Source organism: Leiobunum rupestre, chromosome 3, assembly GCF_980474605.1.
Source record: "Leiobunum rupestre chromosome 3, qqLeiRupe1.1.hap1, whole genome shotgun sequence".
Classification (NCBI taxonomy): Eukaryota; Metazoa; Arthropoda; class Arachnida; order Opiliones; family Sclerosomatidae; genus Leiobunum; species Leiobunum rupestre.
The window spans coordinates 8,095,679-8,110,282 of NC_143386.1; the positions used below are offsets into that span (position 1 = coordinate 8,095,679).

The 14,604-nt window shown below is 32.7% G+C and overlaps 1 protein-coding gene across 1 annotated transcript in view; it reads right to left on the reverse strand.

The window, feature by feature from the left end:
• Positions 1-14,604, reverse strand: part of LOC149949272 (protocadherin-15-like) — a 61,937-nt gene that overhangs the window by 15,911 nt on the left and 31,422 nt on the right. Inside the window, exon 2 of the mRNA XM_090167724.1 lies at positions 6,843-6,973. Within this exon, the coding sequence (XP_090023850.1) occupies positions 6,843-6,960 (118 nt within the window). The 5' untranslated portion in view covers positions 6,961-6,973. The remainder of the gene's footprint in view (positions 1-6,842; positions 6,974-14,604) is intronic.

The following is a 14,604-nucleotide window of genomic DNA, read 5'->3' on the forward strand; positions in this document are numbered from 1 at the left end:
AATGGAATATTTTTTGAAATTATAATGGAATATTTTTGAAATTATAATGGAATATTTTTTGAAATTATAATGGAATATTTTTTGAAATTATAATGGAATATATTTGAAATTATAATGGAATATTTTTTGAAATTACCAATAAAATTTTTTTTAGAAATTACAAATAAATATTTTTTTAGAAATTACAAATAAATATTTTTTTAGAAATTACAAAAAAAATATTTATTAGAAATAACAGAGATTGTCTTTTTAGAACTTACAAAGTAATAAATCATAAAAAAAAATTAATGGCTCTGCCGACTGAAAATCCTTTGTTAAGATTGAAAACGAGATTTCATTTTTGAATAATAGAAAATTTAATACCCCTACATAAAGTACCGATTTTGAATAATGTAAAAATTATTTCTAAGTGTTTCAATTTAGTGGTCAGGTTAAGCACCTCGTGATGACCACACCTGGCTGACCGTGTGGGTTTTAACAAGTAGCTTTTATTATTAACTTTATTTTCCCCGCGTGAAATTGTATACAGAAGATGAAACAGTTTGCAAACACGACCGCGATGCCGGAGATAGTTTCACCTCCTCGACGATGAAAAAATAATTAAAGATCTCGTTTTAAACAACTTAATTCCGCAAAATGTTCACGTTTTTCGGTGGTTTTTGATGTGGCGAATAAAGGCGTTGTCTAAATTTCATAATTTATGGAAAGAAATTAATTAAGAAGTTCCTCGTACTCTTTTCATTAAAAAAAGAGTAAACTAATCCATCCCACCCTTCAATACCCACCCAAGAGTACCCAAAAGCTTACATTTAAAATAAACCGCTGACCTTTATGCAACGTTGCGGTTTTTTTTTCTATAAATAATTTTTTTGTTAGAGTTTCAAATCCGCCAGTCCAAAGCCAGCTTCCACTAGACTTTCTACGCGTTAATTCAACCTAGAAGTACATGTTCAACGTTTGTAGTTTATATTTCGAACATTTCCATTGGTATATGTACTTTAGGTATAACTGTTTGATAGAATTAAATTATTTGGAAATAACTTAATAGTAGGGCTGTGCGAGTACTCGAACATCATCGAGTACTCGAACTCGACCTCGAATAAGTAATTGGAGAATACTCATCGATTATCGAGTACCAAAAAAATTGCATAGTCGGGTAACCGAATACTGGAGTAAGCTTCTTTCTAAACATTTTGGGGGCAATAAACGGTACCTACTAAATTGTGGAAACTGTGGTTCATTTAAATTAAAGGAATATTTTTCATCATTGAAAGTTACTTTATACTCCTTTTAAATTTAGTTTAATAATTACTTGAATAAAACCAGCTCCTAATCAAGTACTCGATAACTTGACTCGTTAAAAATTTTACTCGAGGTTTTTTTTAGTTACTCGACTCGAATAAGAGAAAGTTTCCCCTTAATCAAGTACCAGATTACTCGACTCAATTTCAATATTACTAAACTCGAATACTCGATGAAAAAAAAATTGATACTCAATAACCGACTCGATTGCCTAAAACCACTAATCACACAGCCCTACTTAATAGTTAATCAGCTAATTCAGGTGATCGGGTTCATCACGCATTGTAACTCGGACACTTGTTTAACGGCATTAAAAAGTCCCAAGATGACTTGGGCCTAAGGTGGTGCCTTGTGTATTAGCCTAGCTGATTATTATTATTATTATTAATTACATAAGAGGGTGGTGGCAAGCCCTTCATGCCACGTGAGACAACAACTCACTACACTCATTATTACCGTTAACCTTATAATTATAAATATATAAATAATACATAAATGCTTTATCCTTTTGAATAACATAATGCGATTTAAATCAAACTAATTAAAATATTAAAATCAAATTCATTTGATAAAATCACTATTTTCCTACGAAACCTAATTTAGTATTATCAATTAAGATGTTAAAAGTGGTGATAAAATGGTTATTCGTCAAATGCTCGTTTTTACGAAAATATCACGTAAGTCCAATAACTTCAAAATTGACATTCTCGGGAAAGATGATAATATCATTAACCCTCTTCAAAAGCCGGAATACTGGTATTGAAAACAATGGAATATTTTCACATCCTTTAAATAAAAATATAACAGTTCCCCAAATTACGTGATAATATTTGGATAAGAAAGGTGATTATTTCATTTCAATCTGGGCTAAAAATGCGACAATCTAGGGGACATTTAATTAATCAGAAAAAATGAAGAGATATCTCATCGGTCATTAAATCGGTGTCAAGAAACCCATTGGACGTCCGTTTTTCCCGGCGAGACATCTCGGTCATTACCGCGTCGAAAACCGTTGCCTAATAGGACTTTCAACTTATCCTGACATGGATGACAGCGTAGATCAATGCTTCGTTACGTTCTCTTCACTAATCTAAACGACATGCTAATTTCTAGAGATATTAATAGAAAGGGGGAGGTGTCTGACATTGGCCATGGGGGCTTCCACTGGACGACGACCGTTGACCTCCCACGCGCTGCGGACGCCGAACAAGTTGGCCGAGCTAAAACAGAGTTTCACTTCTATAGTCTAATAATTGACAAAATTTTACAAACTCAAACATCTGGGAATTTTTAGAAGTACGGTTCTAAAAATCAATAAATAAGAATAATAATAAGCTAAGTTAATACCAAAGGCACCATCTGAGGTCATTTATAGTCTTTAATGCATGTGACCGGGTTACAATGTACTGGACGGTGGTGGCAAGCCCTTCATGCCACGCGAGCCAACAGCTCCCTACACTAACTATTACCGTTAACCTCAACTAGTTATTATGGAAGAACTTGGGGGAACCACTCTAACCCAATGGGGAGAGAACGTTTTCAGATGAAGTTTATAAAAGATTAAGTAAACGAATGTTTATTTTTATACTACAATTCAGTATTATGAAAATCAACTTTGGTTTTCCAAGCATGGTTTAATAAAATAAACCGAATCCTTGGAGATTTTTCAACGGGAACTTCAGAACTTTTCAAGTAATTCTTAAAACATCTAATCTTATAACCACGCGCAGACGTTTCAAGTTTACAGAACGTGAGTTAAGCTCTCCATTTCAAGGTTAGTACTTTTTTTTTACAAAAATCAAATATATTTTTTTTATTTAAATCTTATTTTTTGGTTATTTTATTGAATTTATAAATTGGAAACAAATATTGATTTTTAAATCTTATTTTTTGATTATTGTATTGAATTTATAAATTGTTAAACAAATATTGATTTTTAAATCTTATTTTTTTGGTTATTTTATTGAATTTATAAATTTTTAAACAAATATTGATTCTTAAATCTTATTTTTTTGGTTATTTTATTGAATTTATAAATTATTAAACAAATATTGATTCTTAAATCTTATTTTTTGATTATTTTATTGAATTTATAAATTGTTAAACAAATATTGATTTTTAAATCTTATTTTTTTGGTTATTTTATTGAATTTATAAATTTTTAAACAAATATTGATTCTTAAATCTTATTTTTTGGTTATTTTATTGGATTTATAAATTGTTAAACAAATATTGATTTTTAAATCTTATTTTTTTGGTTATTTTATTGAATTTATAAATTTTTAAACAAATATTGATTCTTAAATCTTATTTTTTGGTTATTTTATTGGATTTATAAATTGTTAAACAAATATTGATTCTTTTTCAATCAAATGAATTCATACTACTATCGGTTATATTAAAACAAAATTAAATTAAATCTTAATTACTAATTAATAATTTAGTTTAATCAGATGCGATTTTTATAGTTTTAAAACCAAATGTTTTGTCATTTTGACTAACATTATATTATTTAAATCAAACCAATTATAATATTTCACCAAATTTCTTTTATAAGAATAGCTAAATTTTCAGAAAAAAAAAGCCAAATTTGTCTAAATTTAATCTTTGGAAAAAATACATCTGTAACTAATTTTAAAAAGAGATCCAATACTCTTCAGAGTTCAAAGCTTTTTCCCGGCCATCCTGACTCAGACACATAATATATATCCGCGTTTACCCAATAGAGTCTCTTTTTTATTCCTGGCTCACGAATTACGTGATTTACTTCAGCGCTGTTGGTGTTATTTGTTCAGGGAGCACGATTTGAGGTCGTCCTTGCACTGGACCCCTTCAGGAATAAAGACGAACGTTACCTGACACCCCTAACGAACCGGCTAAACACTCGTTTCCCCCGCTTTCGACAATGCTAGAGAAATATCAGGTAAATTCCCACGGTCGTAATAAATATACTGTTTTTTTTTGACGGTTTAAATCTTGAACATTTCACAGAGCGTTTTAAATTACCGACCGTCTCGAGGAGCGAGTCATAGGTGCCAAGATATTTTCCGTGATATACAGAAAAAAAGAGGAATTCGAATTGAACTTTTTAATAATCATACAGAAAAGGGTTGGAGAAATAGTCGAAACATTGTTATTAGGAGTAGAACCATTTCGATCAAATGGTCAAGGTATTCTTGTTCCCTGTACGGTAATCGTCCAGTTTGTAATCTAAACCGGCCGCCCAACCCATCAAATATCATAGGCGTGACTCTTATTAAGTGGTTATATCGTAAACTACCACTTCGTGAGAACTTTCTTGCCAAACGAATTTTAAATATTTTAACATTTTTTTCTCTTTGTTTGAAAGGCTACTACTAATGTATGTTTACTGGTTATTTTAACGAAAAAATAATTTAACTCATTTTAAATTATAATTTTCGTTTATATTCTGGGTACTGTATTTTTAAATGGTAATTTTTCATAGGATTAATATCAAATTCGTATAAATTTATGTTAATGTTAATAAAAGAAACCACGGCTGCACAAATTAAAACATTTATTAATTTTTAATTGTGCAACAGTGTTTTATTATATTCTTTTACAAACATTACATATTAGCATATGCGACACCTCGTTAAATCAAATCTGAAACATTTACCTAAAAATGACTGTAATGACTCAAATAATAATATTTTTTTCAATTAAGTAAAAATAAAATTATTATGAAATACTAGTAGGAGCTGTTCTATGGAAAATGACCTAAATGCTATGTTTAGAAATAAACCTTAATCTCAACTACTATCAAAGATTTTAATCACGACTCTTGTACATTTAAGTTTGTAATTAGATTTTATAGCGTGGCATAGTGGGCATTCTTGCATGGGACATGTGTTACGCTCCCATATTTACCTGACAAATGAAAATGGGTTAAAAACTAAACAACTAATTAAATTTTTCATAAATTGTTGATACCCTTATACGAAAATACAATAAAATTGCGTAAAATCAACCCTAAAAATAACCTAAAATCGGATATAAATCCAGTAGCGAAACTTTATACGACCGAAATTCCGTGTTTTTTCCCTTATAATTTTATTACCCCATTTATAAATAATACGAAAATAACCACACTTCAAACGTCGGCGTGTTTTTCGACGTTTTATCGGATGTCCTCATTTATAACACGCAAAATTCAAACGAAAGATGGCGCAACGAAACAATAAATCGCAATTATTTTAATCTAAACTACGAAGGACGAAAATCGACGAAACCTAAAATAGCCAGACGAGGAAATATTGCGCGAATATTAAAGCTTAAAGAGAGAAGACTGGGCTTTTTCCTTGAACTTTGACCCTTCCAAGTCTATTGTTACGACCCACGGCTTTAATCCCTATAAAGTTCGACTATTTAAGGTTAAGAAATGGAGGTTTGACCTTTCCAACTCACGCAAGAATCAGTATTGTTCGAATTGTATTTAAAGCACGTTGCTTCCGGGTGACATTTCTCAATTTTAAAATAATCCAATGTAAAAAAAATCGTCGAATACATAAAAATCAGATATTGAATTTCGTAAAATAGAACAAAATGCTACTATATTAACATATTAAAAATATTTTGATTGTAAAAATGAATGATCAGTCGGTAAATTAAGTTATTGAGGAATTTTTAACAACCATTTGGTTTAAACAAAAAATCAAGTGATGTAATAAGGATACAGTTGAAAAAATTAAGGTCCCTCCCCCGAAATCCACCCCTTTCGGTACGTCCCTGAATGTAATAATTTTTAATATTTTATTCGTACAATAAATACAGGGTGTTACAAAAGGTTATGGAAAAAGTTTAAGGAGTTGTAGGGGGTGAGTTGAGAAGTACGCCTGTTTTTTTGCCCATTTTCCTACGTTGAGTTCTGCGCTTGTGGTAGCCTACTTGCAGGGGCTAGTAGGCCACACTTTGAAGCTCTCTGGCGCTCTTTTAACTCATCGTAGGGAAATGGGGAAAAACAGGCATACTTCTCAACTCACCCCTTACAACTCCTTCAAATTTGCATCACCTTTTGAAACACCCTATATACTTTTATTGTAGCCTTTTTATTTTATTTTATTTAAATTACTATAAATATTAATATTACTATAAATTTCCCGCTTAGAAAATTTTCCGGAAAATGACCGAGGCCTCTTTTCCAGAAAATTTTCAGTATTTTCCCGAAAAAAAAATAAAAACGTTTTCATTCCATGATTAGTCTAATATATTGTTTACAAATTTAAATAAAGCGGTATTTTCGCCTAATTTTTTCGAATAATAAAGTAAAACTAACCCTCTAGACTAGTTTAAACTAATTAACAATGTAACACTATTAATGTTTTGTAGTATGTTTACTGATATTAGACATTTAATATCAATAAAAAGTTAAAAACATTAAAAACCTTTAAAAAGTAATTGGTGTTTCAATTTTGTATTTTTCCGATTTGCGGAAAATTTTCTGAAAATTTTTCGCATTTTATTTTTGCGGAAAATTAACAACACTTGTATAAATAACGTTTTTAAAATGAGCAGTTTACCTTGTGTTGGTACGCATTGTATGGCGTTGAATAGGACTAGAAATGGTAGAATCAACCAACAGTATTCGTAACGGGACCAGTACCAAATTGAAAACCTGCGCCTTCTGCATCTGTCCATGTTTAGACACCGTCTGCAATACAAAATAAAACCAAGGGTTAAATTAAACGGTTCAACCTAATGACCTAGACCTGGAAACTAAATTTATTCATAAATATTAACGACATATTCCAATAACCCGGATTGAAATGATATTTTTAGAATTTTTATAGGGGTACTATACAAAGATACGCTTAAGCTTACATCTATAACTATCAATTTGAATTAATTCCGATACGTGTACCCACCACGGCAAATTCTAATAACCTTAATTACGGTAGCGGATTTTAATTGGCGACCTCTAAAAATTTTAATTGCATTTTTGACCTTTACACTTTAATTAGAGGTTTTTACTCCAAGCTATTATATAATTGTAATCGCGACCCAAGAGGCCACTAAAAGCTATCTTACTAATTGGAGATTTTTCGAGGATCTGTAAAAAATTATTTCGAAGGAATAAAACATACTCAACGAATGAAATTAGACGCTAGGGGATTGTAACAATCTACACGGAAACGGGGTTTTTCCCACCATTTACCGTGGGAATACCGCGGGAATAGGCCGGAATCAGAATAATATCATATTTCGATTAGGTGATGGATGAAACGGTAATTTTCGATTCGGGAATAAAATGGAATGGGAATGGTTGGAAGCAGAAGAAAATAGGGGAAGTACGTATCTGTAGCTTTGAGCTGTAGAAGGCGTCGTGTGACCCACGAAAACACCTTTTTACGCATAATTAACCAAAATGAAAAAGTAGTTCCACTTTTGTTTTGTTTCAACACGGCGATAAACGACGAGAGTAAAGACGCCTTAGCTCATTTAGCAGATAATGAAAAGGACAATATGTTACGATTGTTCAATTTGATAAAAATTTATTATTTAAACGATGTATTCATCCGCGATTTCCCGCCAAACCGTTCTGGCGCGAAAATTCGTGAAAAGTGACGCCTTTCCAATGCTGACTAGAAGCGTACTTCCCCCTATTTTCTTCTGTTGGAAGGCAACTATTTGAACGGAAATGCGAGGGGTAAGACAGTCTCAGATAATCTGTACACCGAGTTCGTGCATTTAGCACTGTCAAAGGTACGGCAGTGTACACCGAGTTCGCAGAGTGTCTTACCCCTCGCGGAAATGGGATGGGAATGGATATTGATCATATTGTTTCAATGGGAATGGTTGGAAGGTAATTATTTTCGTGGAAATTGGATGGAAATGGATAAAGTTTTAATGGGAATGGTTGGAAGGTAAATATTTTAGTGGAAATGGGATGGGATTCGGGAATGGATAATGTTTTAATGGGAATGGGTTTGAATAGTTGGAAGGCAAATATTAAAACGGAAATGGGATGGGAATGGATATGGTTTCAATGGGAATGGTTGGAAGACCAATTTTTGAACAGAAAGGGGATTGAAATGGATGTTTAAGGTTTATAAAAACGGGTAGAGGTTAACGATAATAGTTAGTGTAGGGTGTAGGGAGCTGTTGGCTCGCGTGGCATGAAGTGCTTGCCACCACCCTCATACGCATTGTAACCCGGCCACCTGAATTAATGGCTTTAAAAGTTGCTAGATGACTTAGACCTAAGGTGGTGCCTTGGGTATTAGTCTAACTGATTATTATTATATTGTTATATGGTTTATAAGGTTTCTTCTTCCAATGCAGCAGATTGTACCTCGAATAAAGAATAAAATATTCTTGGACAATTCCTTCAAAAATTCGCGAATAAGGGTCACGCATTAATAAGGCTAGGTAAACAATTAAAAATGTCGCAGACCTTCCGGAAAAAGAATAAATCAAAATACACGAGGCCATCTAATTAAAACTAAAGCTCAGAAAAACCGCCCTAAATTTCGCATTAAGGTTAATCGGTTGATATAATTAAGTCGGAACTGCAGAAACGAAAGAATTAATTCCTTTAACAAAAGAGTCATTTTTTAATATTAGAAGCCCATGACCCTTCCCTCGTAGAGAGAAAAACAAAGTGTAGGCTTCTACGCGAAGAGTGTTTCTAGGATGGCGACGCGTCCACCGGAGCGTTAAGTCCTCTTCATTAGGGGGTCCAAACGGTAAAAAAAGACCTCTAATCAACGAACGGCAGTACAACCCGACCAGGAAACAAAACGAGCTAGATGATTTAAACGACTCTTAAGACTTTAAAAGAAGGTTATCGTACCCGTCCCTAGGTGGCGTACGAGTGAACGCGTTCGTTAAACCCAGCCACCTGAGCTCGTCATTAGAGTTGGACTCCGCAACCCTCCGCGCTTTGGCGGTACTGTTAGGTAGCGAATGTTTTCTAAAGGGAGGTTAAAGGTTAGGTATAGCGTACGTTTAAGCGTCGGAAGATAACAATGGCGTCGTGTATTAAGAACGGAGCCCGTTTGAAACTCCCCATTGGCGATTCGTTTAGGTACCCGCGAAGTCGCGAGACCTACAAATCTTTTTCGTAGGAACGAAGCGCTCTGCCTTCGGGCTGTATTTATTGGTCACGATTTCAACGCCCCCTAGACGCAGAAGCGAGTATTTAGTACCTCTTGATCCGTAATAGTTGATTATGATGTTAAATTAAGCGAGTATAAAAGTCCAGTATGTAGGTCATCCGTTTCGCCTTCGCGTTATTGGGGTGGCTATTTCGCGTAACACGATGACAGCGAAAGGTCAAAGTAGCAGCGGATGTATGTATTTACGATCTTGGACCGTAGAAATGAAACATGTAGCTTCACAGGCTTCGAAATTTACCGCGTTTATTGCTTCACCTAACGATGAAAAATCTAAATATTACACATATTTTCTTATTAATAAATAGTATTTTCCAAATGAAATAGTTCTAATAGGTTAACACCTTAACGGTAATAGAAAGTGTGGCATGAAGGGCTTGCCACCAATCTCCTACGCATTGTAACCCGGCTACCTGAATTAAAGGCATTATAAATCGCTAGATGAATTGGGCCTAAGGTGGTGCTTTCGGTATTAGCTTAGCTGATTATTATATATAATTTTTTTAATTATTTTTCTGGATCTCAATATTATTTTTATATACTTTTTTTAAAATAATTTATGTTCTGTTCATCGTAAATCCCGCGATTCTGTATGTCTACGCATAAGTCGTCCTTTGCTAAATAAATAAACAAATATATTATGTATTTCGGCCTGAATTTTTTCCTGAAAATCCACGGGAGCCTGCGAAGGTACACAGGAATATTTTATCCAATGGGTACAATGGGCACAGGGCCCAGGGCTTACGAAGGTTTGAAGGGGCATACGAAATTATATGAGTATGAAAAAATTCTATTAAAAAATGTATTCTTTGAATTGGGTCCTACAAAGGTATTAGTGCCCAGGGCCCACAAAGGTCTTAAAATGGCACTTAATGTACATGTTTCAAGTGAATAAAAGTTTACGAATATAAATGCTTATTTTTAAAGATATAATACACTTTTGGTAATAGTACTTTTTTATTTAAAAAGGGGCTATTCTCACACGTTTCAAAATAATTATTTGGCAAGACAAGGTTAAGCATGCCTCTATCCTTCGAGTTGGATCTATGGGTCAGTTAAACATTGTTGTTATGTGACTCCCACATACTTAGAGATATAAAATTAAAAATCAACAATTGGCGGTACCGACTAAGCGGGCTGAGGTACATATTTAAATAGGGCGCACGACTCCAGTTCTCTTAATAGATCACGTTTGAAGAAAAACTGGGCGTCAAATATAATAACGCAACGTTTAACAAAACCATAATTATTTACGTTTGACAAGCGGAATGTTAACTTGATATATCACCAAGGATGACGACAGATATCTCGTATTTTGATAATCATTGTTTCAGTACCGCAAATACGGTGGGATAAATTTTAATACGTGAGAAACGCGACTTCCTCCTGAAATTACTTTGATAGTGCAAGTAAAAGACTGTTTATTTTCTACGAAATTTCATAAACGCCGCGCCATGCCGTTAAATTTTGGTTCTACCCCTCCACCGACAAAAAAAGTCGGTGCACGTCGATCGCGTCGCCGCCGATGGAAAATCACCGGATCGCCAACGCCGATCAAAGTTTCGCGGCGCCTGGGTCTACTCTAAATTCCACATTAAACAATCGTCTGCTAACACGCTTAACGATTCGTTTTATTACGTAACTAGCGCCAATCAGCCTTTGCTTCTGGCGGAAGAAATTTTTAATTCGTTTCATAAATATGGAAGTTAAACTAGAGATCGGCGTAACAGATAAATTAACTGGCAAAATTTCAATTAATCATAATAATTGCGGTTAACCGTTTATCCATGAATATTATCCATGGATAGAAACGATTTAAGATGGGAAAAAGCCGAAATTAACTGATTATTTGTTGGAGAATTTTTGTTTATGGATATTATCCAAATAAACGGTTAATTTTTATCCAAACGCCGACCTCTAAGTTAAACCATAGAGGATACAACTACGCCTAAATAAACAATACGGCAATATTATTTAATATAACTTTAAAAATGATTATCGTATACTTAAAATTGATATTATATGAAATTAAATTATTTTTTATGAATAAACGAGCATAAGGTTATGTTTTCGAATATTATATTAATTTTTTTGTAAAATAATGTTTACCGTTTGTCCACCGCTAAATATATTTTTAAACTATATCTTCAGAAATTATTATCCTTTACTTAAAATTGATAAAAAAAATAATTTGTATTTTTTTATGAATACACGAGCATAAGGTACTGTTTTCCAATAATGTAATATTTATTTATAAAATCGGGGTTGTTCAAAATGCATTTTGAAAATGCAAAATGCAAAATATCATTTGGCATTTGGATAAGAACAAGTATTTGGTATTTTACATTTTGCATTTAGAAAAGCCAATTTTCAAATGCATTTTGAGTTATGGAGAAAGTATTTTGCATTTTACATTTTGAGTTATGGAGAAAGTATTTTGCATTTTACATTTTGAGTTATGGAGAAAGTATTTTGCATTTTACATTTTGAGTTATGGAGAAAGTATTTTGCATTTTACACTTTGAGTTATGGAGAAAGTATTTTGCATTTTACACTTTGAGTTATGGAGAAAGTATTTTGCATTTTACACTTTGAGTTATGGAGAAAGTATTTTGCATTTTACATTTTGAGTTATGGAGAAAGTATTTTGCATTTTACATTTTGAGTTATGGAGAAAGTATTTTGCATTTTACATTTTGAGTTATGGAGAAAGTATTTTGCATTTTACATTTTGAGTTATGGAGAAAGTATTTTGCATTTTACATTTTGAGTTATGGAGAAAGTATTTTGCATTTTACACTTTGAGTTATGGAGAAAGTATTTTGCATTTTACACTTTGAGTTATGGAGAAAGTATTTTGCATTTTACACTTTGAGTTATGGAGAAAGTATTTTGCATTTTACACTTTGAGTTATGGAGAAAGTATTTTGCATTTTACACTTTGAGTTATGGAGAAAGTATTTTGCATTTTACATTTTGAGTTATGGAGAAAGTATTTTGCATTTTACATTTTGAGTTATGGAGAAAGTATTTTGCATTTTACATTTTGAGTTATGGAGAAAGTATTTTGCATTTTACACTTTGAGTTATGGAGAAAGTATTTTGCATTTTACATTTTGAGTTATGGAGAAAGTATTTTGCATTTTACATTTTGAGTTATGGAGAAAGTATTTTGCATTTTACATTTTGAGTTATGGAGAAAGTATTTTGCATTTTACATTTTGAGTTATGGAGAAAGTATTTTGCATTTTACATTTTGAGTTATGGAGAAAGTATTTTGCATTTTACACTTTGAGTTATGGAGAAAGTATTTTGCATTTTACACTTTGAGTTATGGAGAAAGTATTTTGCATTTTACACTTTGAGTTATGGAGAAAGTATTTTGCATTTTACACTTTGAGTTATGGAGAAAGTATTTTGCTTTTTGCATTTTGAAAAAAAAAGTATTTTGAACAACCCTGTATAAAAGAATGTTTACCATTTGTCCACCCATAAATTCGAATATATCTCAGCCTAAATTTTTAAATCTAATAATTTTCCAAAACATTGAAAACAAGTTAATTGTCCATACACGCTTAGATCATAGTTTAACGCGATAAATTCTTCAACATACAAAAACCCGATTCAATTTCGTCTTAAAATAATAACATTTCGATAAACGCGTAGCCGCCTATCCAAGTAACGCACGTATTTCCATCGAAATTATTAAAATGATTGTAATAAATCGTTTATTCACAGCTCGCTTTACCAACACCCAAAGTTTACGTTTTCCCCAACCGAAAGTTCTACGATAAACTAAAAAGCGTGTAAGAAATAAATATTAAAATAATATTAATAAAATATGGCTGAATTTTGGTAAAGGTAAAAGCACCTTTTCCCAAGCGACGACCGTTCAAGCGTTACGGGTATATTATCTTCGAATATTATCTAGGGCGATAATTTGAATAATGTACGTAAATCCAAACACACTCATTTCGTGGTTATGCGTTTTACCGACAAAACCCAAACACTTCACTTCACTTATATTCGGTGGACCATGGGTGCGTCACGTAGAAAAAAATTAATTAAAAAGGCAGGTAGAAAATCATACCAATCTTGCAGGAAAACCCAAGATTTCGTATCAATCTCGCAAGAAAAACCAAGACTTCTTACCAATCTTGCAAGATAAAAGCCAGATTTCTTAACAATCTTGCAAGAAAATCCAAGATTTCGTATCAATCTCGCAAGAAAAGCCAAGATTTCTTACCAATCTTGCAAGATAAAATCCAAGATTTCGTATCAATCTCGCAAGAAAACCCAAGATTTCTTACCAATCTTGCAAGATAAAAGCCAGATTTCTTAACAATCTTGCAAGCAAATCCAAGATTTCGTATCAATCTCGCAAGAAAACCCAAGATTTCTTACCAATCTTGCAAGATAAAAGCCAGATTTCTTAACAATCTTGCAAGAAAATCCAAGATTTCGTATCAATCTCGCAAGAAAACCCAAGATTTCTTACCAATCTTGCAAGATAAAAGCCAGATTTCTTAACAATCTTGCAAGCAAATCCAAGATTTTCTATTAATCTCGCAAGAAAAGCCAAGTCTTCTTACCAATCTTGCAAGATAAAAGCAAGATTTCTTAACAATCTTGCCAGAAAATCCAAGATTTCCTATCAATCTCGCAAGAAAAGCCAAGATTTATTACCAATCTTGCAAGAAAAACCAAGATTTCGTATCAATTTTGCAATAAAACCAAGATTTCTTATCAATATCGCTAAGAAAAACCAAGATTTCTTACCAATCTCGCTAAGAAAAACCAAGATTTCTTACCAATCTTGCAATAAAACCCAAGATTTCTTACCACTTTTGAACGGAAAATCGAAGCTTTTTTACCGTCAATTCTTGAACCGTTTCTCAATTTGACATAAAGCGGCTAACCTACAACCGTAAGCTTTCCGATTAAGGAAACGCCTACACCGTCTCAAAATACCGGGAACAGTGACTCCCTACCGATTCTTGGTCCATGGACCATTCCATTTCCCCCTCAAGGTCTTAACCTACCAGTTGAATAGCATTTATGAAAACACCATTTGAATTTAACATTTTTACAGGAATTACAAAGCGAAGAAAAAAAACAAATTAAAAGGAGTATGAACTTCAATATATTTATGGTCGATCAACGAATT